At 55.1% G+C, this 22,735-nt stretch overlaps 9 protein-coding genes across 9 annotated transcripts; 6 read left to right on the plus strand and 3 right to left on the minus strand.

Moving 5' to 3' along the window:
- Positions 1-376: 376 nt before the first annotated feature.
- On the plus strand, positions 377-2,678 carry MRS44_002651 (uncharacterized protein; the record flags this gene model as incomplete). Its single annotated transcript, XM_065622908.1, has 4 exons — positions 377-705; positions 1,275-1,742; positions 1,789-2,246; positions 2,422-2,678. The coding sequence occupies 4 exons, from the start codon at positions 377-379 to the stop codon at positions 2,676-2,678; spliced, it is 1,512 nt and encodes a 503-aa protein (XP_065478980.1).
- Positions 2,679-3,716: 1,038 nt separating this feature from the next.
- MRS44_002652 (uncharacterized protein) lies at positions 3,717-4,095 on the minus strand (the record flags this gene model as incomplete). The annotated part of the gene is made up of 4 exons (XM_065622909.1): positions 3,717-3,737; positions 3,797-3,878; positions 3,932-4,041; positions 4,093-4,095. The coding sequence occupies 4 exons, from the start codon at positions 4,093-4,095 to the stop codon at positions 3,717-3,719; spliced, it is 216 nt and encodes a 71-aa protein (XP_065478981.1).
- A 390-nt stretch (positions 4,096-4,485) lies between these two features.
- On the plus strand, positions 4,486-5,033 carry MRS44_002653 (uncharacterized protein; the record flags this gene model as incomplete). The annotated part of the gene is made up of 2 exons (XM_046280759.1): positions 4,486-4,546; positions 4,609-5,033. 2 exons carry the CDS (start codon positions 4,486-4,488, stop codon positions 5,031-5,033), a joined length of 486 nt encoding a protein of 161 aa, XP_046136763.1.
- A 1,153-nt stretch (positions 5,034-6,186) lies between these two features.
- Positions 6,187-7,578, plus strand: MRS44_002654 (uncharacterized protein; the record flags this gene model as incomplete). Its single annotated transcript, XM_046268126.2, has 1 exon — positions 6,187-7,578. The coding sequence occupies one exon, from the start codon at positions 6,187-6,189 to the stop codon at positions 7,576-7,578; it is 1,392 nt and encodes a 463-aa protein (XP_046136764.1).
- Positions 7,579-8,537: 959 nt separating this feature from the next.
- Positions 8,538-10,127, plus strand: MRS44_002655 (uncharacterized protein; the record flags this gene model as incomplete). The annotated part of the gene is made up of 4 exons (XM_046275194.2): positions 8,538-8,681; positions 8,740-9,507; positions 9,582-9,913; positions 9,995-10,127. The coding sequence occupies 4 exons, from the start codon at positions 8,538-8,540 to the stop codon at positions 10,125-10,127; spliced, it is 1,377 nt and encodes a 458-aa protein (XP_046136765.1).
- Positions 10,128-12,007: 1,880 nt separating this feature from the next.
- On the plus strand, positions 12,008-14,137 carry MRS44_002656 (uncharacterized protein; the record flags this gene model as incomplete). Its single annotated transcript, XM_046268128.2, has 2 exons — positions 12,008-12,320; positions 12,450-14,137. The coding sequence occupies 2 exons, from the start codon at positions 12,008-12,010 to the stop codon at positions 14,135-14,137; spliced, it is 2,001 nt and encodes a 666-aa protein (XP_046136767.1).
- Positions 14,138-14,814: 677 nt separating this feature from the next.
- Positions 14,815-18,863, plus strand: MRS44_002657 (uncharacterized protein; the record flags this gene model as incomplete). Its single annotated transcript, XM_046270585.1, has 2 exons — positions 14,815-15,207; positions 15,258-18,863. The coding sequence occupies 2 exons, from the start codon at positions 14,815-14,817 to the stop codon at positions 18,861-18,863; spliced, it is 3,999 nt and encodes a 1,332-aa protein (XP_046136768.1).
- Positions 18,864-19,135: 272 nt separating this feature from the next.
- MRS44_002658 (uncharacterized protein) lies at positions 19,136-19,972 on the minus strand (the record flags this gene model as incomplete). Its single annotated transcript, XM_046268129.2, has 1 exon — positions 19,136-19,972. The coding sequence occupies one exon, from the start codon at positions 19,970-19,972 to the stop codon at positions 19,136-19,138; it is 837 nt and encodes a 278-aa protein (XP_046136769.1).
- Positions 19,973-20,707: 735 nt separating this feature from the next.
- MRS44_002659 (uncharacterized protein) lies at positions 20,708-22,564 on the minus strand (the record flags this gene model as incomplete). The annotated part of the gene is made up of 6 exons (XM_046280760.1): positions 20,708-20,815; positions 20,869-21,551; positions 21,696-21,990; positions 22,044-22,091; positions 22,145-22,333; positions 22,478-22,564. The coding sequence occupies 6 exons, from the start codon at positions 22,562-22,564 to the stop codon at positions 20,708-20,710; spliced, it is 1,410 nt and encodes a 469-aa protein (XP_046136770.1).
- Between the last annotated feature and the right edge of the window lie 171 nt (positions 22,565-22,735).

The following is a 22,735-nucleotide window of genomic DNA, read 5'->3' on the forward strand; positions in this document are numbered from 1 at the left end:
CAATGACTAGCTACACTCGTCGACGGGTGCAGGTCATGGTGCCGCTGTGTCGGTCGGACGGTGGTGGTGCGTTGTGGTGTGGTTTGGCGCCGGGCTCTGGGGGCTGCCCTCGTCAGGTCTCCTGGTCTTCCCTGTCGGAGCAGGGAGGATGCATAAGTTCAACACCAGGCCAGCGAAGAGACCACCGGTTCATTCTTGTCAGAGTCGAGCCTGTGAGAGAGTCGGTCTGGCTCTCGCTGGCGTCTGTTTGATGTGCCTGTTGTCCGGTGCCCAGCTGGCTAGCACTCCGATGGATGTCTGACCGACAGCTTTGGGCTCTTTCTTTGTCTTTGTTGTCACCCACACTCATCACTCGGTCCCTCGAGGCCCCCTTGCTATGAGTCAAGGACCTACGCAAGAGACAGCACAGGTCCATTCGCAGCAAGACAAAACACCATCCGTGTGGAGCCCACATCGCATCGCCATCCACCAGGACACGAAGTGGCCAACGCATCGATGCACCTTTGTCTGGGCCGTCCGTGGCTCAGAACTTGCTGGTGCTGCAATGCTGCCCTGCCCAAGACGATGCGAGGCCATACAAATGGATGCCATGCCATGGCATGCCATGACCGCGGTAGCCGCAGCCGCATCGACACCTCGTGCGATGGATGAGTCGTGGGTGAGATGGTGGTGGTCTCTCGACGCCCACCCAACGGCGCTGTCTAGGTAATATCGGCAGCACAAAGCGGCAGCAGCGACAAAGGCCTCGATTTGCAAGAATGGCTGGCCTCTGATAAGTTTCACAATGCCTGAGATGCTCGACTGAGAGTCTCAACACCAAATCTCAGGTCTGACATGGGCTGTATCTTTCTTAGCATGCCCCTCGTGACAAGCAGCAACGTCCAATGCACCCAAAGTTCCAAGATCGTCAGCCGCCTCACCACTTCGCTCACTCGTACCCATGTCCAGCTCGTCTCGTCAAGCTGGCGGGGACCTGTTAACCCCCTCCCCCATGTCTAGAGGTAGCCACACGCACTTCAGAAACGAAACCGTCTCGGACATGGCGAGGCTGCACTGTCTCTGCACTTGCAATCAAAGCTGAAGCCCCGAGGAATTTTCTGAACCTTGAGGTTCTTCCCACTGTTAGTAACCTAGACCCGCAGGGATACAAGCCACTCCCTCTATCCCTTGCAACCGCAACAAAAAGTTGAGGCACTACTGCGCAGATAGGCGCTGAGCAAAAGACGGCACGGTCACACGGTCAAAGAGCGAGGGCCGGAAACTGACAGAAAAAGGCTGCTCATCTGGCCGTCCCTGGCTCTAGCAAAAGCCAAAACACTCACCTCTGTTTGCGGCCAGGGCGGAATAGTCGATAGCGCCATGCAAGACTCCCAATACGAAAAGGGTTTTCCCAATCCCGAAGCCAACAACTCTGCTTACATGCTCGACTGGTATGCTCTAGAGTCGGCTTGTTGGTCTTTGAGCCATGGAGTCAGAAGCAAACGCAGGGCGAGAAGTCCAGAAGACGGTGTGCTGGACAGTAGAATCAAGGGACAATGTCGCCACCCCAACTCTCTGGTGGTCGTGGGCGCCTGGTCCCTGTTGCCCCGAAGGCGATTCCGATTCCTTGAGCGAGATGCTCCCTCCAGGAGCAGTGTCTTACTGGGTAGTATCACCGTCTCGAATCACCTAGAACTCCCGCCTTGCATACACGCACCGCTTGCATCCATCCGTCCAGCTCAGCTTGCGTATGTAGCCGTCCAGTAAGTATCACACATACGGCGTTGCTTTTGCGCCTTCCACACCCAGCATCCTTTCCGCAAAGTCCGATCAACTCTGGCAAATCTCGGCTGCCTCCTTTTGCGCAAATCGGCCACACCAGGAGGCGCTTAGCTTCAACTCTCGAGGTCCGCGTCAAAGGAAGCCTTTCCTTGCTGACCCTCCCATCCATCACGATGTTCAATTTCACGCATTGAGCACCTTTGCAGTGGTAGTGCAGCAGCGAGTCAGAATTGGGGGGCACCTCAAACTTCAGGCCGAGCTCGGGGCGATAAAGCTCGGGGCCGGGATCCACGGGGCCGCCAAGGAACCAGGCGCGGAAGACCGCAGACTCGGTCTCTGGCGGGCTTGTCAACTTGCGGCGCAGGGCAATCCTCTTGGTCAGCATAGCACACCACTTGCTTCGTACCTATTCTCACGGTGCGGGATGTGGACAGCCGCGTCCGGTGAGCAACTTGTCTGGCGAACGGAAAGGCTCATGGTGATTTGTATGTTGCACGCTCGTATATGACGGCGTTTGACTGTCTGGGCCATGGCTCCTTCATGTGCTTTATGTGGCTGGCTGCGTCTGCTGCTTGGGCTTGAAGTCACATAACTGCTGGCTGTTGTGTCTTCTCATCTCAGCCTCTTGGGAGTTACGACAACTCTTTGTCATCCCTTCAGCCGTCCAGTTCATTTCATCTCGTCCCAACCAGCTCGTGCCGTCCGAGGCGTGGGGTCTGACTGGCAAATGTGCAATGCGGCTGAAGCGGTCCCAACAAAAGGGGACTCAGGGCCATCATCTCCGCAACGACTCCGTCCTCCTTATCCGATCTTGGGCAGTTCGCCCCCCATGTCTACCTAGTCGAATCGCCCCGGATTCCCCTCTTGAATGGAGTACGGAGAATCTTGGTTTCCTTTCTTTTTCCCACACCTCGTAGTCTGCGGCAATGTTCCGTTACACCAATCCAATTGTGAATCTGCTTCCTCATGCCATGACCCAAGCAATGTGACTGTGGTCAGCTCACAACGCCTCGTCCTGCAATCTCATCACGTTTGTACAACAAGTTCTTTGATGTGTAAATAAAGGAGTATAGGGGAGAAGCGGTTTCTGCTATGTTACCTACCCCTCCATATCCGAACTCTTTTCTCTGCGGCTCAACAACAGTGTGCCTTTGCCGCGCTACTACTGCTACTGTACCCCTAGGTACCCAGTGTGTTGGCGTGAGGCGCAAACCATGGCTTGGATTATCTTCAGCCTTGACGCCTTGCCGTACCTCATCCACGGCAGAGACATGGAAAAGGGCCAATTTTTGAAACCGTCTTCGATCGCGAGTCATTGTGCCGTCCGGTCAGACATGGCAATATTTTGCGCAATGCGCCAGACGAAACCACTATGCGCTTGGACGAGCCAATCCGACTCTGTGCTCACTCTTTCACATCTGAGAGCCGAGTTGTCGAAATGACAAGAAGGCACTGCGTCGTCTGTGCGACAAGCAAAGTTCCGCACGCCTTGTCCGATTCACTGATATTGTTACTCCAGTCCCACGCACGCACGCACGCACGCACTCATGCACACACGCAGGCGCCTTGCGGCAATGAAGTGCATCAATTGGTTAATTGGCCTTATCAGGCGAGGTAACCACGGCACACCCATTGAGCAGGATCCAGATTGTGTTGGGATTCCAGACTCGGCTTCTGGCCTGGCGGCTCGCTGGAGTCTGAATGTAACGCAAACTCGCTGGATGGTGAGTTTCACTGGCGGCGCACTGAAGTTTGTATGAGGAAGCCAGTCACAGACTTCACAGCATGTCCTATTCTTGGTGAATGGTAAGATCGTGATCGTGAATTTGCAGATTTGTACACATGGAAGCCGGAAAACCGCCCATTAGCTTGTTTATGCTTCGCCCCAGCCCAACTCCTAGCCTATCGTAATCATGGTAAAACAGAAACGTCCCGTCGGTAGGTAAACATGGAATCTAGTTCAGAAGGATAGAGACCTAGACGAACAAGTTAGCCAGGAGCGAGCGAGCGGTTCGAACGGTGTATCTGAACATACAGCCATGAGGACACAGCATATGCTTATGTATGGACTCAATCTTTCTCCTATCCTTGCGCATTTCCAGAAGATGCCCATGAACCTAGCTGGTGTCAGCTCATCGTGTCGTGTGTTAGGAGCCGTCGCATCTCATACCCGTTCTTATTCCTGTCCATGATACTCGGAGTGAAGTGGTGGACGTATGCGCTCGTGCAGATGAGCAGCAGGAGGACGAGGAGGAGGGACTGGAAGTTGAAGAGGGCGGACTATGGTAGCGTTAGCAGAGCGTAATTAGAGTAAAAGAGCACCGCGCATACCATTTTTGCGAGTGTTGATCTGGTCTCTTTCAAAAACAACAACGGAGATTGCTTATAATACGCGGGGAACAAGTCGTCGTCGAGAATCGCAAACGTCGCTTGAAGCAATCGCTTCAGCCTTCTCACATGCGCAATGTGTGCTTAGGGGTAAAGATTCGCCGAGCCGTGTCTCTTGCTAGGGGTGACGTCTACTGGACCCCACAAATTTACGGCCCCACCAAAGCCCCCCGTTGCAAGGCTGGCCGAGCGCATCTCTCACAGCATCCGACTACATCTCTACGACAAGGCTACGGGTAGTTGATCTCCAATCACGATCTTGAAGTCCTCGGTATCCTACTCCTCGTACCTGTGTATCGCTTGGGGAACGCTACGGCGTGATACAACACTCTCACCATGGAGCCTCGAGCGCGAGCCGGCAAGAATGTCGGAAAGATGAACTTTAGCCATGCCGAGCGTATGTTCACCTTCTTCTCTACAACATCCCCGTGACATCTAACGTTTTCTTCTCGACTACAGTGGCGCAGCTGCTCTACGCTCACGGCGACGTTCAAAACCCCCTCCCCGAGACGGTCCGAGTGCTCGACGAGATCCTCACAGACTTTATGCAGTCCATCGCGTTCGAGGCGACGCGGGCGGCAAACTACTCTGGCCGGCAAAAGATCAAGTACGAAGATTTCGAGTTTGCGTTCCGGAAGAACCCCGTGTTCCTCGGAAAGGTGCAGGAGGTGTTTGAGAAGCAAAAGGAGATCAAGAAGGCACGAGAGATTCTGCGCGACGGCGAGGACGAGATCATGAAGGATGCCGCAAATGAGGAGAAGCAGAGAGAAAAGACAGACGCGAAGGGACCCGCTGCGTCGGCTGCCGCAAAGGCGGAGGAGGAGCTGGGCGAGGCCGACGACGATGCCGAGGCGGAAGCGGATGCGCTTGGTAAGAAGCGCTGAGGCGGGTCTCTGGATATTTCAGCATCCTTTTGGCGTTCTACAAGCGAGACCATGGGCTTGGGATTTGGTATTTGGTATTCTTGCGGCCCACCGGAGTTATTGGAAATTGCATCAACATTGCACATTGTCACGAACTATCACGCAAGCGTTGGTTTCTAGGGAGTTTGGTGTGAAAAGAAGACCAACAGGACTTTGGCCCCCACGTTTCTATCGCAATTGCTATCACAATTACAGGGTGCTTTTTGGGGTTGTATTTTTCATATGCGGTCTGGAAATGGAAGTTGACTGATACTGCACTGAGAAGCTGATAAGCAGAATTCCCCAACACACACTCCAGCGGTCAGCACTTTTCTCACGCCCACGCCCACACCATCTCTTCTTCAGCAACCAGGCTTCACTAGTCAGGGCCGATCGGCAAGACTCCGTCCCTCGTGGGAAGTTGGGGAATAGCACGGAGGTTGTATCCCGGGGCCCACACCCGACCCGACTCCGGAGCGAAGCCGGGGGGGGGTGCTGCGTCTTTTTGGTTGCAGAGCCAAGAGCCATGATGGATGCAACCGCCTGTTCTGGTCACATCCATCCCAACCCACCACTTTTTTTTTCTCTTTCTCGAGAAGCCTATTCGCCACCCAACAGCGCCTCGTCGCTCTTCTTTTCTGGCCTCTGTCAGCAATCTCTGCACCTGATCTGAATGGATCCCCCAGCTGATCCGCGACGGCCCGGCCGATAGCGGCGAAACCGGCACCGAGAGGTGCTGATGACTCGTTCCTGCGCTGCAGCTGTTTGTTTCGCCTTGTGAACGGGAGGATTTCAGACAAGTTCCACCCCCACTCGTCATCCTCTTTGCACATTCGTCGGGCTGTGCTGCTGCGAGAAGAGGAGAAAAGAGGATCCCCATCCCATGATGGGATCGTTGGTCCGCCTGCCGGTCGGCTTCCGCTGCGGGGTCTGGATCGCTCATGGGTGGTTGGGTCTTGACGCTTCTCGGTCGTTGATCTAAGCCTGGTTGAGATTTCTCCCATTGGTAAGCTTTGCGTTGACTTCACCGTGACTCTTGGTCGTCGACTCGTCTCCTCTGTGCTGCCCATCCGTCGTCGCCGTGTCAAGCAACCCTCACGACGACAGTGATAGCTACTTTCGTCTATCCGGCACCATGGATCAGGACTCCAGGATCCCACCGCCCTATGAAGAGATTCCCCAGACTCCCGGTGCCAAGCTGGCACCTGGGAATGTGGGAGAATCAGACCGTCATCTGTTACCGGTGCCTTCACCATCCCCCAGCTTAATGGGAACCAAGCTCGACGACTCGAATTATGGCGAATTCCGCCGGTTGTCGCTAAGTCCCTCTCCATGCCCATCTCCCATCCCCATGGGACGCCTTCCACACAATGGCACCGAGTTGCACGGCGACGCAACACCCACCCGGTGGCAGGTATTCTGGGCCAGGAACAAGCCCGCCGCCCTCGTTGCCCTGTCCCAGTTCTTTGGTGCCTTGATGAACCTCAGTGCCCGCCTGGTTGAGCTCGAAGGCAACGGCATGCACCCCGTCCAGGTGCTCCTCATGAGACAGTTCATGACGGCGTGTTGCTGCTCGGCGTATATGTGGTGGAGCAAAACGCCCGACTTTCCGTTTGGGAAAAGGGAGATTCGATGGCTGTTGTGGCTGCGTGGGTTGTCTGGATACTGGGGTATATACGGCATGTGGTATTCTATGATGTATCTCCCACTCGCAGATGCTACCGTTATCACCTTTTTGGCCCCTGGAGTTGCTGGTTTCATATGTTGGTTTGCACTCCGTGAGCCCTTTACCCGAATCGAGCAGCTCGCGACCCTGGTGGCCCTCCTGGGTGTGGTGTTGATCGCTCGTCCCACTTCACTCTTCTCCCAGTCCGGCGAGGAACAAGATCCCTCGACGACTGAGCCGCCAGAGGGTGGGATACCCGGCGCAGATCACGAGGCCACATCCGAGGAGCGATTAGTAGCTGTCGGTGTTGCCCTTGTGGGCGTCCTAGGGGCGGCAGGTGCCTTCACGACCCTACGAACGATTGGAAAGCGGGCTCACCCCCTGATCTCTGTCAACTACTTCGGCGCCATCTCCACCATCCTCTCGGCCCTGTTTCTGATTTTCGCACCTATCCTCGACGTCGCTCAACCAGGCCTGCGTTGGGTCACCCCATCCACCGCCAAGCAGTGGTTGTTACTGCTCCCTCTGGGCATCCTGGGCTTCATCATGCAATATCTTTTGACTTCGGGTCTTGGAGCGGACAAGTCGAACCGTGCCAACGCCATGGTCTACACGCACATGCTCTTTGCGGCGAGCTTCGATCGATGGGTATTTGGCCATCGCATGGGCTTGATGAGCGGCGCGGGATGTACCTTGATTCTTGGAAGTGCCATCGGAGTTGTTTTGATCAAGAAGTCGCCGCCTCCCAAGGTGCCCACGGATGATGTTGAGAGGCATGGGAACTTGGCCGGCGAAGCGGAGGGATCCCCCATGTTGTTGCCCGACTCAGGCACGTCTGAGGAGATGAGGATTTCCCGATAGATTGGTGGTACGAAGGGTTCAGCTCAAACAGGGGTTGACATCCAGTTCAGTGGCCAGGGACATAAAAGTTTGATATAGAAGTAGATTGAATGAACAACGTCAAGAATGGACATTTATATGTGTGTGTGTTTCTGGTGTTGATTTTGCTTGGTGTCTAACTGTACTAGGGGGGCACGATTGTCATCAACTTGACAAGTCCGGGCTTGTCCCTATAAAGGACCCGGCCACACTGTTTTTCGGTTATCCTCCGGCAACAACTTTTCGTCAGTTCCTAGTTCTCTGCATGCTTGTTTCTATTTGGGCCTCTAGGCTGTTCTATGTTGACTATTTGGAAACCATGTCTTATACGAACACAGAAGCCGTGTAACAACTTGGTCTACCGATGTTAGTGATTGACAGACACTCTGGGCCAAGTGAGTTCTGTATGCGAGGCATGTTTCCATGGGGGCGTATCCTAGACTAGAACCGAGTTTTGTCATGTCAGTTTGATGCTGGCTGTAGTTATTTGTGAAAGAGTATCTTTGTTGCACCTTAGACCCCCTTCATCGGTGGAGGTAGTTCGATGCATGTGAGTGGAGGTTTTCAAAGCCCAACTACTTAGTCGAGCTGGTATCTTGTATAACAGGGACCTATGACAGCCCCAAGAACCTTGATATAGAATAAAGCCAACTATGAAATGATGAATCTTTCGTGAATTCAATTAAGTGGTTGTTCACGGGTGTATAGGGTGAGGACGTGCTCGGTGATCACGTGACCTATCATGTCGCGAAGACGCGCCTGGACCAGGAGCAACTAAGCTTCGATCGCAAATCTTTGGAGCTTCAGGCTGCTACATCAACAACCACTTGACATCACTACCAACCACGAGACCTCATCCCAATTCGCTCAGAATCGTCGCATCGATAAGGTAGTTCGCAGAATATCGGAAATTCCAACAGAACTCGGCGCCCACCGACATCATGGTCCAGATCAGCGAGGTGAAGGGGAACAAGCGAGACAATCGCACGGCCGCCCACACTCACATCAAGGGCTTGGGCTTGAAGTCAGATGGATACGCAGAGAAGCAGGCCTCTGGCTTTGTCGGCCAAGTCGGCGCTCGTGAGGTGAGCCTCCAAAGGTATACAAAGGCCCATCAATAGTTTGCTGACCCATCTGGAACAGTCTTGCGGCGTCGTGGTGGACTTGATTCGAGCTCAGAAGATGGCTGGCCGAGGTGTCTTGTTGGCAGGAGGTCCTGGAACCGGAAAGACGGCACTCGCGCTCGCCATCAGCCAAGAGCTGGGCACCAAAATCCCTTTCTGCCCCATCGTGGGTAGCGAAATCTACTCGACCGAAGTTAAGAAGACCGAAATGTTGATGGAAAACTTCCGAAGAGCGATTGGCCTGAAGGTCCGAGAGACAAAGGAGGTGTATGAGGGAGAGGTTACAGAGCTGACCCCCGAGGAGGCCGAGAACCCTCTGGGTGGCTACGGCAAGACCATCAGCACACTGCTCATCGGCCTGAAGAGCGCAAAGGGACAGAAGAAGCTTCGCCTCGACCCCAGCATCTACGAGGCCATCCAGAAGGAGCGTGTCACAGTGGGAGACGTCATCTACATCGAGGCGAACACGGGCGCATGCAAACGAGTTGGCCGATCGGACGCCTATGCCACAGAATTCGACCTCGAGGCGGAGGAGTACGTGCCTATCCCCAAGGGTGAAGTGCACAAGAAGAAGGAGATTGTGCAAGATGTCACGTTGCACGATCTGGACATGGCCAACGCGCGACCCCAGGGCGGACAGGACATTATGAGCATGATGGGCCAGCTGATGAAGCCCAAGATGACTGAGATTACCGAAAAGCTGCGCGCTGAGATCAACAAAGTGGTCAGCAAGTATATTGACCAGGGTGTGGCTGAACTTGTGCCAGGCGTCTTGTTCATTGATGAGGTAAAGTCCCCCCAGTGTCCCCCGTCTCATGTCGGGACGGGAACCTATGGCTAACCGACGGGATCGTTTCATAGGCGCATATGCTCGATGTGGAGTGCTTCACCTACCTGAACCGAGCCCTGGAATCGCCCATTTCGCCCATCGTTGTCTTGGCCTCCAACCGGGGAATGTGCACCATCAGAGGCACCGACGGTATTGTCGCAGCTCACGGAATCCCCTCCGACTTCCTGGCTCGGCTGCTCATCATTCCCACAACGCCATACGAGGCGGATGAGATCAAGCGCATCGTGCGGATACGTGCCTCGACCGAGGGCGTCTCAGTCTCGGACGCCGCCATCGACAAAATCGCGGAACACGGTGTCCGTATCAGTATGCGGTACTGCCTGCAGCTGCTGACTCCCGCAAGGTAAGCCCACTTTGGTGAAAGGGGTTGAACCTCCCCCTTGGGATGCACCGAGACATGGTTTGACTGACGGTGAACAAACAGCATTCTTGCCAAGGCCAACGGCCGTTCGCAGATCGACGTCCAGGATGTTGCGGAGTGCGAGGACCTGTTCCTTGACGCCCGTCGCAGCGCGGCGCTCCTCAACAGCGAGGCCGGACAAGGCTTCCTGTCGTAAACGGGGGACGACTGTAAGGCTCGGGGTTTTGTTTAGGTCTAGACGGCGCTGGGATGGAAGGGGAGAAGTGCTATGCATAATTACTGTTTAACTGAACAGGGTCACAGGATTTCAAGGGGATTTTCCGAGGCGATACGAAAATACCTGCTTCCTGGCTGACCCGTTGTGTACTTGATAGGGAGCCATGGATAAAATACTTGCAAACAAGAGGTTCGGCGTCGGGCTGGGTCACATCGAATGACCATCATCATCAGAATGCCATTTGCGAATACCTAGAGTCAACTTGAGCTCCCCTTGGGGGAATCTCTCCCTTGTTATTGCTCCCATTATGCTAATTCTAGACCAAACAACAAAGGGGCCCCCCCACCCCCTCCCACAAGTCCTTTGATGACTGACTCACTCAAACTAATGGGGAAACTGGGGAGGATGGCTGGATCCGGACGGATGCCAACGATGAAAGGCCATTTCGACAGCCGTCTTGCACCAGGATTGGATTGCTGACCCGCCCTGTTGGGTTCACTCTCAAGCTATCTGTCAAAGGGAAATCAGGTTTGTCCATCACGTGCGCAAGACCTATCCCATGCCAATTTCGGCGCGGACATTGTCTTTGTCTCAGAGCTCGCCAAGCATCCCATTCCAGCCCCAAGACACGGTCTACGTACATTCCGGCAGCGCATTGTCGCCGTTGGATGAGGCTGGACGAGGAGGAAGCAGGGGGAAGGGGGCAATCGTTCGCTCGGGCCAGCTGACGACCGGCATTCACTTCCATTGCACGACTACAAAGGAGGGCGGAGACAGAAGCAGCAATGCTGGGCTTGCCCTGGAGAGGCAGGGCAGGGGAGAAGCGCCGCGCACCTGGGGGAGAAAGATGATATATCATGGCAAAGTCCGTGGACCTTCCTTTGTGTGTGTGCGCGCCCTTCTCTTCGCTCCGTTTTGTTGGGTCCAGCGGATGAGTCTGTTTCTTTTTCAAGAGCATCCACACACACACACACATTGGCCACACACACGCCATCACGCATACACACATACACACCCTGGTTCGTTCGCGCTGCCGGTACCACTGGAGCCTGCGGCATCTGCCTTGCCCAGTCTGCGGCTGCTGTATGCTCCCTAGTGGTTGCTACGGACAGACGGGACAGTCTACGGGGGCAAACGCGAACAAAGCAGGGCAGGCTGATGGGGTTGCTGAGACTCTCTCACCAACCAGAGCAAGGCCAGGGCATGTTCCCCGCCGTTCACTCTAGTTACCCCGGGACTAGGACGTTTTAATCTATCTACCCGTTGTCGGAGAGGGTAGACGCAGAGAGGGAGTTGACGCGTGAGAGAGAGAGACACACACAGTTGAAGAGACAGGGCTGCTGTTGGTGGACGAGTTTGGGATACTGCAGAGGAGGCGAAAAGAGAGAGAGAAAGAGAAGACTTCAAAGAGCATCCGATAATGGAATCACGCCTCATGTCCTGCCCCAGGCACTGATTGACCGACTGGCCCCAGTTTCATTGTCCTCTTGCCAGGCACACAAAGACTTGGCCAGCACAGACTGGCCCCGACACACGAGCACCGTCGACGCTCTTTGAACCAAAAAAGACTTGGTTGGAACTCAGAAACGCCTTCTTTCCGTCGAGGCTTGACCTTATTACCTCTTGTTCTTGCCGGGTTTCGCCCAGGTTGTTGTTGTTGTTGCAACTCATCTCAACTATACTCAACCTTCTCAGCCTTCTCGCTCAAACATATCCAACTCCACCCTCAGCCGCTACGCTACGTTCAGGGTACAAGGTTGTGTGGTTGCCAAAAAGTTGGCGCTTCCCGCTCTGGCCCAACCCGCTCTCAGCGTCTCGCATTCGTTCGTTTGCCAGCAGCCCAGCCGCCGCTCTCCAAAATGACACAGGTCATCTCTCTGGTTGCTGCCGCTCCCAAGCAGGCCATGACCCCTGCTCACTCCCCCATGGACGCCGTCGACGAATATGACAGGCCGCCGCGTGCCTTTCGTACTGTCCCTGACACCCCCGACTCTCCCAGCCCTCGCACTGCCGGCCTGGCTCGAAAACGTGCCGCTTCCATCAACACGGCCGACGCCAACTATGGGAGGCTCGAGAAGCTCCAGCTCAGCACCCCTAGCAGCATGAATAGCGAAGGCCCCAGAGACATCTGTCTCTGCACTCCTGCCCCAAAGATTCCCAGACCTCGAAACGGTGAGTCTAGTCAGGTTCCTTTGTTGAAGTTCGCCTTGAGCGTCGAGACTGTGTGAGCAGTAACATCTCTACGCTGACAACCCCTTTTTGCTTAAGTAGGGTTCTTTGTCACGGCTAACTCGGATATAGCTTTCATCCTATATCGTCAGCATCATCAGGCTCAAGTTGTTGCCCGGAACCCCCATCTTTCCAACCCCGATATCTCCAAGATCATCGGGGAGCAGTGGAAGGACGAGTCTGAGGATGTCAAGGCCAACTGGAAGAGCCTAGCCGATGAAGAGAAGCAGCGCCATCAGCGCCAGTATCCTGACTATCGATACCAGCCACGACGCGGCAACAAAGCCCAGGGGACCCGGACAGGTTCGTCCCCGGCTGATGACTCTGGACGCTGCACCAAGTGCAACGGGCGGTCCATTGCGACCCCTCGTACCCCTTCTACTCCATTTTCCACGCCTTCCACGACGAAGCCTCCAACCCCATATAACCCTTCTGTCCGAGGAGACGACCTGGATCTGGCTCGCCGTGGAAGTTACAGTAGCTCGCCTAGCTCGAGGCTGCGCTACCCCCCACAGCGACCCGGATACCGAGAAGCTGATGACTTGAATCCTGAGCCCCCAGAGGTGAAGAGACGTCGCCGCAACCAGGCCGGGGGCTATCACGCAGTTTCATCGCCTCACCAGGGAGTGCGAGCGTTGTCGATGGGAGCTCCAGCTCTCATGCGATCGTTCCCCGCGACTCCTTTGCCTGAGCCGGGCTTTCCGAGATCCAAATCTGGTCCGATGGGCCCTCCTCCACGACCAGGGCCATGGCCTGAGCAGAGCCATGCTCGATACGCCTCATACGACGAGTCTCTTCGACTGCCTCCACTACAGACGTCTGTTCCTATGTCGCCAAGTGTGGCGACAGAAGTCGACGTCCGACATCTCAACACACCCGTCACTGGCCTCGGAATAACCGGTGCTCGAGACCCCCAGGCTCGAAGTGTCGAAGCCATGGTCATGTCTATTCCGTTCACTCGAAAGTTGTCAGTCTTGGCTCGAATCAATCACACACCCATCACAGCTCTCGACCCCAGTAGTCACGGGTTGGCGAATCGCGGGGCAGTCATCGCAGTCGAAGGGCCCAAGCCGAGAATGCTCAAGCAAGTCGGCCAGCTGGTAGAGAAGGCCATCCTGGCATCCAACGAAGTACATCTAAAGACATGGGGAAGGGAGTCGGAGGAGCCGAATAACACCGAAAGACGGGACTCTCCGAGTGAGGGTGTATCCGCGGACGAAAAAGACACGTTCAAGTCATGCTTCGAGACCATGATTCACTGGCACAGGAATTCCAGAGAAATTGTGAAGCATATCACCAAGAAGGATGACTCGACTTCGGATTCGAATAAGGAGGACACTGGATCGCAGGGCTCGCGGCGAGGCTCTGCGGAAGAGGGTGCGGCAGAGCCACAGGAGAAAGGACCAGCTCCCAAAGTGCCAGTGGCACTCATCAAGGAGGGATTCAGCCTCACATTGTCGGACGCTTTTGCGTGTACCGTACCCATCGCCGACTCATACGCGCCGATTGACCACTGGCAGTGGATGGCGACTCTCTGGCGCGGCACCATCGCCCCCGACCTGGTGGTCTACGTTAAGCCAAGCGTGGAAGAGGAGATTACAAAGTTTGGGGCTGTCGAGTTCCACAAGCACCCGGGCCTTATGATTGTCCGAATCGCTGTCGGAAAGGACTTGGACGAGGCGACTGAACGACGAGTCGCGTTTGAAGTGGTTGAGTGGGTACGAGGAGGATCCTTCCGAGAGGAAGCCTCCAAGGCCTGAAAAGATACATGATTGCATACTGAGAAAGGTGTAAGTTGAACCGGATTTGAGACGGTACGAGGCGAGCATTGCTTCGAGTATCTGGTGCCAATTTGGGATTTTGAAGCATACGAAATACTCTGGAAGCATAACGTCGATCGAGCATGGGTCTAATTCTTTTCGAATACATAGAAACTCGTGAACAGAGTTTGAGTAGCGAGATTACTGTCAAGCAACTAACAGACAAGCCCGCGACATGAAGGGAGAGTTGTCGGGCTGAAATAGACAAACAAACATTTGAGTTTCGGATCTTGACGAATGATTTGAGTAGGATGAGAGATGAATAGTTATGTTAGCCAATCAATTACGCGAAAATGATGATTTGTTGTTACAGAGTTGAATTTCTTTGTTGAGATGAAGGGCGTACAAGTGAAGGTGAGGTTGTTTGATGACCCACCTCGGTACGTACCTACGCTAGCCGCCGGGAGTGGATTGCCGCCGTCGCGTTTATCCGAAAGTAGACGCGTCTACTGCGCACTTCAGGGATGAATGTCAATGGATGGATCCAAACATCATAGACCCTCTCTCTAAGCGAACCTACTCAGGAGACAGCTCTCGAACAGCTACGACGACGACGACAACGACAACGACAGCCACGCCCGGCACGATGCCCAAAGACCCCGACTAAACTGCCCACAATGCCGGATTTCAAGCCTGGGCAGATCGTCCAGCTCTCGGACGGCCGCAAGGGCACCGTCCGCTTCGCTGGCCCTACCCACTTCCAGGTCGGCGAGTGGGTGGGCGTCGAGCTCGAGGAGAAGACGGGCAAGAACGATGGCAGCGTCCAGGGCGAGCGCTACTTTGACTGCCCCATGGGCTACGGCATGTTTGTCAAGCCCATGATGGCCACCATCATCGCCCAGGCCCCCGCCCCTAGGCCCGCGCGCAAGCCCTCCCGCCCGAGCAGCTTCAACCCAGCCGCGGGGAGGACGTCGAGCGCGGGGGATGCTGGACTCGGTAGGAGGAAGAGTCTGAATGCCCCCAGCCCGAGCCCGGTACCTAGAGTGGCTAGGCCGACCAGCATTGCAAGAGTGGGTGTTGCGGTGTGCTCTCCCTAGGTTGAATACTGACCTTTGTCTAGTCTCCCACGAAATCGCCTACTAAGCAGATGAGTGCTTCTTCAAGTGCTGCTGTATCTCGAACAGGAACACCCTCCAATCCCCGTGTGCCATCCGCGGGATCCAAGTCTCGCCCGTCTGTTGGGGGATCGCGAACCTCTATGGGACCACCGCCACCCCCTGCCACTCGGACGACAAGACAGGCCTCTACATCTTCAGTTTCATCTCGAGCAGGAGGACCTATTCCAAGGACTGCAAGCGGTCGCTTGTCCTTGAGCGGACCAAGAGCAGTATCGCGACCAAGCTCACGACCAAGCTCTGTGACAAGACGGACATCAGTGGACTCTCTAGCAGGGAGGGATCATGGCTCATCTGACAGAGACAGTATTGCCTCCCCTGTGAAGGATAACGGGGACATATTATCGCCACAACCCAGAAGCCCCGTTCAGGCGAGAACAAAGGCCTTGGAGAAGCTCACAGGAGGGACCTCATCACGAACATCAACACCACCCGTGTCTAGGAAACCCGCACCTGCAGCTCGACCCGCTGGGAGCACTGCTGCAAGCCGGGAAATTGAGGATCTCAAGGCCAAGCTGAAGGTTTTGGAACGCAAGCGGGCCGAGGACCGGGATAAGTTGAAGCAGCTCGAAAAGGTTCAGGGAGAGAGAGACAAATTTGAGAGCGTCATTCAGATGCTGCAGCAAAAGTATCAACCACAGCAACAGGAGAACAATGAGTTGAAGAAGTTATTGAAAGAGGCGGAAATGAGGTTGGAATCCATTGAGGAGATTCAGGCCGAGCACGACAGCATATTAGAATTGGCCACACTCGACCGAGAGATGGCCGAGGAGACAGCCGAGGTTCTCAAGGTTGAGCTAGACGCCCTGAAGGAGAAGGCCGAAGAGTTAGAGCTTGAGGTCGAGATTCTCCGAGAAGAGAATGAGGAATACAGCAAGGGCATGACCCCGGAGGAGCGATCCAGCACGGGATGGCTACAGATGGAACGCACAAACGAGCGATTACGAGAGGCTCTTTTGCGATTACGCGACTTGACGCAAGCGTCAGAGGAGGAACTCAAGGACCAGATCGCGGGATTGGAGGAGGATTTGAAGGAGTTTAATACCGTCAAGGAAGAGTACGGCGTGTGCCGAGAAAAGCTCGAGCAGTCCCAGTCGGCTGTTGAGGACCTTCGCCAACAACTGGACAATGCGCTCGGTGCTGAGGACATGATCGAAGACCTTACGGAACGCAACATGAGCATGGCTGAGCAGATTGAGGAGCTCAAGGCCGTGATTGACGACCTTGAAAGCCTCAAGGAGATTAACGATGAGCTGGAGATCAACCACGTACAGAACGAGAAGGAAATGCAGGAGGAGCTCGACTTCAAGGACAGCGTCATTACCGAGCAGGCTCGACGGGCCGTCCAGCAAGAAGAGTCACTGGAGGATATGGAGTATACCCTGTCGCGATTCCGCGAGCTGGTGACGAGCTTGCAGAGCGACTTGGACGATATGAGAGCCTCGCAGGCCGTCACCGAGGGCGAGTCAGAGAAGCTCAATGATCGATCCCGAGCTATGATGGACCTCAACATGAAGCTTCAGATCTCGGCGGCCAAGGCTCAAGTCAAGACGATCGACCTGGAGCTGCGACGACTGGAGGCCCAAGAGGCAGAGCAGCACCTGGAGATTGTCAAGCTCTTCCTGCCTGACACCTATAAGGAGGATCAGGACTCTGTGCTTGCTCTGCTCCGCTTCCGTCGTCTGACTTTCAAGGCCAACCTCCTCAACGGCTTCATCCGAGAGCGACTCAACGGTCAGCCTCATCCTGGACACGAGGACGACGTATTTGCTGGCTGTGACGCTTCGGACAAGCTGGTCTGGGTGTCCAACATGTGCGACCGCTTCGTCAATGACATCAGCCATTGTTCTATCGAGCAGTTCTCTAGGTACCAGAACGCGCTGCACGAGCTGGAGCCTGTTGAGCGTGCTCTGAACGTCTGGATCGACGGCCTGAGGAGAGATGAGCTGAAGGAGCAGAAGTGCGCCGACGAGCTGCACCGTACCATTGCTCTCCTCTCTCATCTTGGAGAGGTGCACATCTCGAACAACCTGGCCAATTATGCCGACGACGCTCATATGAAGGCCATGCTGATGCAGAGCCATCTCGACTCTGCGGCTGTTTCTTTCAACACTCTTCGAACCCTCGTCCACCGTGTGGTCCCGGCTGAGGGCGAAGAGGAGGAGCTGGCGCAGCACTTTGCCAAGAAGTCCGAGGCTGTCATTACGCAGACCCGAGGCGCCAAGGTCATTGCTGGCAAGGCTGTGCGAGCGCTTCAAGACCTTCGGACCAGGTCTCTGTCTCTGCTGCCGGATACGAGCGAGGCATTTGAGCAGTGCTGTGAGGCAACCCAGGAGCTTGCTGACCTGGCACGCCAAATTGGTCTCGGCCTTCACGAGCTTCTTACCTCGGATGAGACCAGGACTGAGCCGTTTACATATGTTGAGGTGCAGTCGGCAGTTCACAAGACTGTACTCGCTGTTAGCACTTCAAGCGAGTCGGATCTCTTCTCCAGCTACCTGGCTAAGCTTCGAACCGTCACAACACAAATCACAGACCTGGCTTCGTTGGCTACTGACCTCGATCAAGTTCAGGAGTTCGATGTGGCCCCTGCCCCTTGGCGGCTGCGGTCACAGGAGCTCAAGGCTCTCAAGACCATCCCTGTTGACGCCGAGGAGGAGCTTCGTCGCCTTAAGGAGGAGCATAGCGAGGCTCGCCGCACCATTGCGCAGCGCGACGAACACCTTAGCACGGCCGTGCTCAAGATCGAGACGCTCGAGTCGAGGATGCGGGATGCCCAGGCTAACATTGAGCGCATTTCGAACCTGCAGAGCGAGCTCGAGGCTTCGGGCCAGCAGATTGGCAGCCTCAAGGAAGATATCGAGAAGCAGGACCGCGAGCTCAAGAACCTCGAGTCAGAGCGCGACAAGTGGAAGAAGATTGCCAGCGACAGCCGTGCCTTTGCTGACGGCGCTGATGCTGCTGGTGCCAAGGCTGGCCAGGAGCGTGCCGTTGCCACCGCCCGCGAGATGGACGCCCTCAAGAAGGACATCGAGAGCCTGCAGTCGGCCGTCCGGTACCTTCGTGACGACAACCGCCGGGCCCGCACTTCGGAGCAGCAGAGATACGACTGGCTGGCTGAGCCCCTTCAAAAGCCCAAGACCGTTACCGAGCAGCGCCGCGGTCTTATCGCTGCTGAGGGTAGGGACGTCCTCAGCGAGCTCGTCAAGATGGCCTCTTCGGCCTCCTTGTACAACTTCTCGGCACTGCCCGAGGACAAGCTCGCCTGGAAGCCCGCCCGGTCCACGCCTCAGTACCATGCCGCCAAGCAACAGGAGGACTACGCCGCCTGGACCGCCTGGGAGGACTCGGTTCTTCACAAGGCCCACGTGCTCCAGGGCCAGACGGCCAAGGTCGAGCGGAGGAAGGCGGCCCCAGGCCGGAACCCAGCGGCCCGGCTGCGCATCAAGCTGCCCGGCGCCGACGGAAAAGTGGTGCCCGGGTCCGGGCGGGACGTGCAGATTGTGGGATCGCGCGAGTGGGAGGCTCTACAAGGGCGAATCGCTGTATGATGAGAAGCGTGTGGACATACCCCTTTTTGTTTCATTCATCTTTGACTTTTTCAATATTTGGTGTCAATGTGTATCAGGCGAGTATCATGATACCGCCTTAGAATCAAGTTTATCTCAAACATCTTTCCCCGAAAAAAAGGGGACTTCTGAAGCATTTTTCGTCTTTTTCGTTTTAAAAAGTGTAGTCATGCTCCATCCCTGGTATCTCTTAACATTTCCCAGAACTTGATTCATGTGTCATACTCTCCCTCTACATCTTTGTAAGAGTCCCTCTATGCTCGGCCTTTGCCCTTCTTATCCTTCTTCTTCTTGCCACCTCCACTGCTGCCCTCGTCACCACCCGCTTGCGCACCCATCAGAGCCGCCATGGGATCTCCACCACCTTGCATCTCCTTCATCATATCCTTGAATAGGTTCTCTGACACACCACCGCCCGTCATGGCAGGGCTCAGGTAGGGCAGCAGCTCACCCATCTTCCAGCCTCGCGGCACAGCAGGCTTGGGGTAGGGCTTCCCAGGCTCTGGCTGCAACTGACCCCCAATCCGAACACGCAGACCGGCGCTGTCCTCGGTGGTGGGGTTGTCCTTGAGGTGCTCGGCGATGAGGCGGTACAGGTGGTGCTTGTTCTGCACGGGGTGTCCGGGGGTCTTCTTGAGGCCGACCTTGACGCGGCCCGGGTTCGCCCAGTCCTTAGGGTGCACCTTTTCGGGCTCGAAGAGGGTCGGGAGGCGCAGCCGCGAGCAGGCGTTTGCGATCTCGCGCGCGAGGGGGTCTTTGACGGCGAGGTCGGCGTTGACGCGGCGGCCCTCGGCGCGGGACCGCGAGGCGTCAAAGTAGACGGGGTACAGGCACTGGAAATCGGCGTAGGCGGAGCGATCTGCATTTGCTGGGAGGGTGCTGCCCATGGGGGCTCCGGCGGGGACGATGTGCGGCATCTGCTGGCTGGCTGCTGCGGCGGGTGCTTGTCGGGGAGCGGATGATGTCGTTGTGGAAGACTTGGGTTCAACGCGACGCATGATATCCGACTCGGCAAAGTCGTCAATGTCGGCCTCGGCTGGGTCAGAGTCGAAGTCGCTGTCCGAGACTTCTTCTATCCTTGGGTGGGACATTTTTGCGGCTGGTGGGCGAAGGAGGGGGAACGTTCGTAGGAGGGTAACTTGTACGTAGTGTCAACTCCAAGAGAGTATCTCAGAGGAGCGACAATTATCAAGAGTCGAGGTGGAATTGAGGGTGACGTTGGAGTCGAGAGTGGTCCTGGTGTAGAAGTGGGAATGGGATGCGTCGTCTCTGGGAAGGAAGGTGGCACTTTCCAGTTGACACCACAGGTGGGCAGCCAAATGGAAGGTCAAGGTGTGGGCGGGGCTTAATGTGGGGTAAACAGGTACCCCTTCACCGAACTCACCGAGCTCACCTTGGACTTACATGATGGTCAAGTTTCAACTTCACTTCAACATACGACATGAAATTCGGTTCCATGATACGTTAAAAACGGCTATCTAGGAAAGAAAAGAAAGAATTTGCATTCATAGAGAACGAAAATTAAAATCATCTCTCAATTTGTTAAAACATCAAGCAATCCTTCCCAGCGAGTGAAACCCTCTGGAGGCCCATGAGCCCTGGCGCTTGGAGAAAAGCAAAAACTGAAAAAGATCTCGTCGTGGAGGATCGCTGATCCCCCGAAATCCTATATAATAATATTAAAAACCTTGTGATCGGATGTCAAGAATCGATCCTAGTGTACATAGAAACGAAGCTCAGAGATTGGTTGGTACTCGATCATATCATAGTGTAGTTGCCATCGACCTTAGTCGAGTAGCAACAGCCCACGCAGCAAAGCGCGAGGCTTAGTTATCATGGATGTTCTTGTTGGTAAACTTGGTGCCAGGCGGATGGCTCTCCACCTTGAACCTGCAATATTGTCGCGTGCACACCCCATTGCTGACATTGGGACACTAAAGACAAATCATGTTAGCCACGAAGGCCAAAGAAAGAGAGGGCGACTTACATGATGGCCATAGATGCAATCATCGACATCGCAATCTTGACCGCGCGTGCAGGGGTTCTGTCGTGACAACATTGCAAGAGCGCGGAGCTCCTCCTGAGTGGGCTTGTAGGTATGGACAAAAGGACAAATGTCAATCCTGGTGCATGGTCCGCGGAGGAAGTGGTTGTTGCACAGTTTATCATTGCCCGCCCGTCGCTTGATGCTCTCCATAGCCTGTTGACCCACTGTGATGGGTTGATCAAGTCCTCGAGGACCAGGATTCCAAGCGGGCTGAGGCGGGGACTTATTTCGATTGCTGTTCGCGTTCTGCTTGGGCGGCAGGGGCATTGTGAGCTGTGGAGGTGGACTAGCACACTTGGTGATTTTGGCATAGCTAGCAGCCGGAGGCGACATGGACGCAGTGCTCGTTGCAGGTGTTAGCACCGCTTGAGTAGGAAGAACGACTGTTGGCGAGACTTGGTGCGCGGTTCCATTGGGCTGAGGCGCGATAGGCTTCTCGATGGGGGTCTTGTCGGTAAGCTTCGTTGTGCGGAAAATTTGGTCGAACGAGATGACGTTCATCTTAAGAGATTCTAGTTCGCGGACCAAGGGTGTCGATTTGAGCAGAGAAACGAGGTTTCGTGCTGTGTCGTCCTGGAGTACTTCATCAAGGAAAGGCGCATAACCAGCATCATGTCCAATTCCTAAGAGGACATGTTTGCAATTATGGCTTCGTAAATGCCAGCGAGCAGTTTCTGAACCCCATGTTAGCCGGCTTCTCGTCAATTGGACATGATCTGTGTCGCTGTGGCTGCATATCATAGGCTGCTGTGTTCTTTTCAACGTACCTCGGATCTTGGAGTCGGCTCTCTCCTTGCCATAACCAACATCGATAAAATCAAAGGACGCTTTGGCCTGGGTAAAACCCAGTGTAAACTCCTTAAACATGCTGGGGTCGTCAATGCTGCCATCGCGACAAAGGGCCTTGCTCAGGCCGGCGACATTGGCTACGACGCGGCAAACAATCTCTATCCCATTGAATCGTTCCTGGCTCTGGTTGCACAGGTCTGCCACAGCAGAGCGTATAGCGTATGCTGCCTTCTTTCCGCCCTCGAGGCCTTGTTGGACGTATTCTTCTTGGAACTGTTGTGTAGTTAGCAGCTAGTCCCCCCGGCACCAGGTCCTGTCCAACATACAATAAGACCATCTCCGTCGATCAACAGCAAAAGGTAAGGAGCACCATTCTGTCGCTTTTAGCCATTGTATTCCCAGCGCATCAATCCATGATGCTATGTACCTTGAGCTCTTCGTTCTCATCTGTCACCCATTTTATTCGGGACTCGGCTTGTGATAGGCTGTGCTGTAGATCTCGTCGGGACTTTGTCGCAGCGTGTAGGTCGAGTTCGGCTTCGTGCAATCGGATCTTGAGTTGCTGGTTCTCTTGGTGTAGGCTCTCTTCGACGCCTTGGCAGTAAAGTAGTAGATCCTATCGAGCAGAAAATGTTAGCGACGTTAATGACAAGATCACAAGGGCGCGGCGTTGGGGTGCTCAAGCTCCCAAGGCGGGCGAAGGGAATGGCATGTGGGAGCGCACGTGTGTGTCGCGCAGACGGAAAGATGGCGCGCATACCTGAAGCAATTTGTCTCTTGTGTTTTCATACGCTTGAACGGCCTGATACCGCTGGACAAAGTCTGTTAAAGCGCCGGCAGCGGCCATGGTGGAATGCGTGGAGCTTCTGGCGAAGCTTTCGAAGCTGGTGATGATGTAGGTTCGAAGCGAAATTTCTAGACCAGGATGTCGAAGTTCGATCCGAGGTAGGATTCGAGATGCCGGGGAGGAGGGCAGAGATAGGTTTTCGGATGGAGAAGGAAGATGGATGAGGAAGAG

This window comes from Fusarium solani, assembly GCF_023522795.1.
Source record: "Fusarium solani strain SB1 chromosome Unknown bctg00000001, whole genome shotgun sequence".
In the NCBI taxonomy this organism is placed as follows: Eukaryota; Fungi; Ascomycota; class Sordariomycetes; order Hypocreales; family Nectriaceae; genus Fusarium; species Fusarium solani.